The sequence below is a fragment of the Anneissia japonica genome, unplaced genomic scaffold (genome assembly GCF_011630105.1).
Source record: "Anneissia japonica isolate Jap-2015-1 unplaced genomic scaffold, ASM1163010v1 scaffold263_len647688_cov178, whole genome shotgun sequence".
Taxonomy (NCBI): domain Eukaryota; kingdom Metazoa; phylum Echinodermata; class Crinoidea; order Comatulida; family Comatulidae; genus Anneissia; species Anneissia japonica.
In genome coordinates this window covers 18,722-23,797 of record NW_022734777.1, presented here as the reverse complement: position 1 = coordinate 23,797, position 5,076 = coordinate 18,722, and the positions used below count along the sequence as shown (strand labels likewise).

The 5,076-nt window shown below is 34.4% G+C and overlaps 1 protein-coding gene across 1 annotated transcript in view; it reads left to right on the top strand.

Annotated features, from left to right (window-relative positions):
* Window positions 1-5,076, top strand: part of LOC117116451 — a gene marked incomplete at its 3' end in the record, with an annotated part of 31,062 nt that overhangs the window by 9,103 nt on the left and 16,883 nt on the right. Inside the window, exons 6-7 of the mRNA XM_033260495.1 lie at window positions 771-1,301; window positions 3,209-3,420. Coding sequence (XP_033116386.1) covers window positions 771-1,301; window positions 3,209-3,420 — 743 coding nt within the window. The remainder of the gene's footprint in view (window positions 1-770; window positions 1,302-3,208; window positions 3,421-5,076) is intronic.

The following is a 5,076-nucleotide window of genomic DNA, read 5'->3' as shown; positions in this document are numbered from 1 at the left end:
GTTCAATTAGATTGAACCCTAGCCAGCGATGAGGGCGTATCCCCATACTTCGGTTTGGGTGCTGGCATGGAATTCAAATTTCACTTCTTTTTATTTTGTGGTTTTGGTTTCCGTTCCATCTTTACACTTGCCTGATGCGCTTAGAGACTTTTTGTATTTTGCGCTCTATAAATTAATAACCATTAACCATTATATATATTTAGCTCTGGTTTCATTACCATTGAATACTCTGTTGGTGATATTTAATTGCTACACGTTCAACTGTATTTTATTCAAACATCTAAAAGTAAACAGCAATTATACATAAAATGAACATATGTAAGTTAAGAATATGATTAACATAAAAAAAACAGAACATTAGAACAGAACTCGTATAGTGCAGCACTGCAGCAGGTGTAGGTGGAACAATTTTGGCCAAAATATGTCCTGGCCGAGCCAATATTAACCAAGGAGGACTGATTTTTGCTGGCCAAAATCGCCCCCCCACCCCGGACCGATTTTACCTTGGACCAATTTTGTGACAGGTCCTACCAATTTTTCTAATTACTGTTTAATATTTGTTTAAATATTTGATCAAAAATATAATGGAATGAAAGAAATTATCTTATCTAATTAAGGCCAATTGGATTTAAATGTTTATGTTGGTTTATTAGATGAAATAAACAATTTCAATTTCTTTGAAATAACTTTAAATTTACTGTAAATAAAAGGTATTTTGTAATGAACTAACTAATCAGTTAGAAGGAATCTCTATTTTGATAATTTTATAGGAACCACTGATGATGCCTTCAGACAGCTGTTGTCAGTTATTTCAGAATGGTATGACCAGCATGGATACATCAATATGCTGAAAGTTTTGTACAGAGATCTCTTGAAAAACAATTATGAGTTGAATAAGGCTACCAAGGTGATGGACCTAATGAATTTGTTGATTGCTTCTGGGGATTTACACTCAACCCATTTAAGTCTTCTATATGATACCATAAACATAACAAAGCAGTATGGATTGGAAAGAAAAATTCAAGATGTACTGCCAGTATATCAAATTGGTAAAGTTGTAGAAATCTCAGAATTCACACATCATCGACGAAAAGTTATGAAGCTTGGAATGGTACTGATTGATGAAGATATAAATAAGATCAGTGCATTATATAACAAACCAGTAAAGGAATATGCAGACACATGGAGTTTGATTATGGATCTAGAGCAGAAAAGGGAAATTGGTGAAGGAAAAATGGATGCCTTCATTGAAATATTGGATAACCTTAAACTCCAATACGCTGTGGAAGCTTTAACTGAAGGTATGCAATCTATGAATGCCAGAGAAAGCAAAGCAAATTGACTTAGACAATTACCAGGGGATGTAGACAGGAGGTGGGGTTCTTCAACCCCTCAACTTTACCACCATTACCAAAAAAAAAAACATGATTAAAGTTTGTAGGAAAAGTAAATTAGGAATGTTAAATATTCAATGGTGTTCCCAAAAGTTGAATAGGGTGGCTAGCATCCCCAATTACCTTTCCCAGAATAGGTGGAGTTCTTCAACCCCTCAACTTACTACCATTAAAAAAACATATATGATTAAAGTTTGTAGGAAAAGTCAATTAGGAATTAGTGAGCCTTCAATCAGTTAATAATCTTGTTAAATATCCAATGGTGGACCTACAAGTTGAATAGGGTGGCTTAGCAATCTCCAATTACCTTTCTTGAATAAAATGCTAACCAGGGGTCTGAGGTCTCCTGGAACTCACAGGATCATTTTGGAAATCAAGATGACATTCCGCAATCCCGCAAGCAAGCAAGATTCTCCCGGAAATAACCCTCCACCCACAAATTCATAATATTTGCATGTTTTCAATATTTTATTATCAATTGTTTAATGGTATTCATCGCCAATGGGTATTACGATGTGTGATTTAATAAAATTAAATGTGTTAACAAAGTCATTATCAACTGCAGATCAGTGGATGTTTCAATGGCAGGTCCTTAGCCAGCTTCAGTCAAGGGGGGTTCAGGGACCAGGGGACCAGGGGAGAACAGTAAAAACACTGAAATTAAGTAAATTTAAACGTCAATATTATTGTAAAAACAAAAAAGTAGAATTTTTTTCAGCTAGAAATCAATCTTACAAATACTCTAATACTACTATACAATAATAGTACTGTAATGTAATTGTTTAGTCACAAAGCGACCGTTTGCTTGTCAAAGGGGGTTTTTGCGAACCCCAAGCAACCCCTGGCTACGGCCTTGAAAGGTTGGGGAAGGGGATACAGTGGCTATGTGCACTAATATTTTTTTTAATTATTAAAACAAATTTGGAAAAAAGCATTTCCAGCCTTCTAGAGGTGCCATCATAAATTTTCTTACTCAGTCCCAACTATGATGGTGGGGTTAAGGTGGTAGGCCTAACCCACATCTGTGAAAGCCCCTCCCTGCCTTCCCCACCCCCTCTAATATGAGTTAATGGATCAGCCACTGTAGATCAGCCCCTGGAATTGAATTTTTCCAACTAGGGACCCCTGGGAAATTGTCTTTGGTGAAGTTGCCTTGTAAGAGTACATATGGTTTATTTTTTCAAATAATAAATGATGGTAAAAGAAAGTTTTTTTTTTAAACAAAACCAAAGATAACTTACTTCCAGTTTCTAGTATCCTGGACGATACCATTCTTATAATTGTTGGTAGATGCTTCTTTCTGGTTGGATGAATCATGGCTGTTGATCGTGTCAAAAGATGATCGTATAATATGTGACTTTTCTAAGTCGGTCAGAATTCATCACACTAAAAATTATATATTTATTGTTATCTACAAGCCTGAGGAACTCATCAAAGATGGTAAAAAGCAGTTGCAAAGTACTCAGGATGCGAAACAGCTGCAGCAGATATAAAAAGATTCCAGTTTACATAAATTTTGATTAATACAACATGTCTGCCATCTACAGTACATGGAAAATGATACTCCTCTACTGTTTCATAGTTCATTTAACCATAGATTTGTATAATATTTTTATATTCCATAATCTAGAAGATAATATTGTGTACTCAAACCAACTGTCAATAGTGGATGTCATAATTCTTATTTTAATTCTACAGTACAGATATAGTTGATGACGGACCATCTTCAAGTAGCTTGTATCCTGAATTGTTTAATGATATATTAATATTAACATAGTACAGGTTTATATATTATTTTTATATTTTATTTTAAGGAACTACTGTGCAAGTAAACCTCAAGCAGAAAGAAATATCTACTGATTCTGAAGATCAACCACATTTAAAAAAAAATATGGATGCTCTTAGATATTTAAAGAAACTTTATGAACATAGAGGCACTCTAACAGCAGAGGATATACCAGAATTTGCTAAGACACATGAGAAACTTATGGAATATTATGAAAAAAAAGGTCTAAATCTGACGAAGGTTGGAAATGGTTAATAGAATTTTATCTATCAACAAATGATCCTAATGCTTTGATGCATCTATGGCAGGGCTCGATTTAGGGAGTAGGCCCATATCCAGAACGGCCGCCAATGCGTGTATATGTATGGAACACCGATGACGCATTCACAATGAATAATACAATACCGCTCGCTAAATACAAAGCTTTCGAGTCAACTAGGCCCCAGTCAACTCGGCCCAGCAGGTTAACTCGGCCCTCGTTTTCATTTTATATATAGTGTGTAGGCCTAAAACTACTTAAAAAATAAGTATTAAAAAAAATTAATAAATTGAAGTCACATTAAGAATTGTAAACATCATGAAAATATAATAAAACCATTGCTCCAATCAAAACGTTCGATAGATTGAAGTTCTTCTCCAATAAAGTATGGTATTCGTTTCTTATTATTATTATATATATAGCTAGTTTGGATTTTATCTATTATATCATAATTTATATATAGGCCATATATATGATATTCATTTCTTAATTATTTATACTCAAAATATGTACACGATTCATGCTATCGATTTAATCGTTTGTTACTCAATAAAAAGCAACAATAGAGAGTAGTAGGGTTAAAAGTTAACGTTACCACGGAGACGTTAATTGATATATTTTGTCTTATCTGATGAAGCAAGCATGTTCATTGTCTAGCCAGAGTGAGTTGGTAACTCCCTATTTCAGTAGTTGTGTAACGAAAACATGTTGTTAGAAATCGTGTATGAGAAAACATTTACTGAAAAAATAGAATAGGCCCTATGCCAGTTTACAAAACAAGACCTTATTATGTTCTTGAAAGAACGTATGGCGAAATGCTTTATTATTAAGATTGATTGTTTTACGAAGTAGTTTAGCATAATTTTTTGTTAAGAAGTGTTTATTTTATCCTGCAAAATAAACTTTATTGCTTTAATAGAAGAAATTTAATTTAACTATAGCTGTAACTTATCAAGAAACTTGATTTGTATCTTGGAATAAAGTATATAATATAATTAATTAATCCTGCATTATAATTATATATGTACGATTAAGCAAGCGTACCTATTGCAAGATGATTATACGTTCCAGGTACAAAGCAGGCCCGTAGCCAGGGGGGTTTTTAGGGGTTCGGGCAAACCCTCCTTTTGCCAGCGAACCCCCTTAGCCAAAATAGTGCAATTTATTATAAAATGGGAGCATTTTTGGCACTGTTTATTTGTCGCTATCGATCGTAGTCCGATCGTAGAAATCAAAACAAAACTGCAGCCAGCTGAATGACGTAACCAGCAAGACTTCAAAATGAATATTAATGAGAGGTTTGTTGCCTAGGCTATTTTACCAATCGCGTGCTCCGGAGTTTATTTACTTTGGCACGACGTCATCACAAAAGTTTGGGCGCTCGACATTTTTCATTTCTCTGGGATCGAGGACATGCGACACGCCAAAAATAGCCTAGGAGGATGAAGCGCCGAGAGGGTAGGGTCGTAGCCTATGAGGTCTATTATTTGCGAACGATTTTATTATTTATTTTGTAATCGAGCCTAGGCTAGCAAGGAAATATACTTGGTAATCTTTTCACGTTTCGTCAGAATTAACTGACATTATTCATAATAATATATTTATTATTTTTTCTCAATATATCTCATTTAAACCAA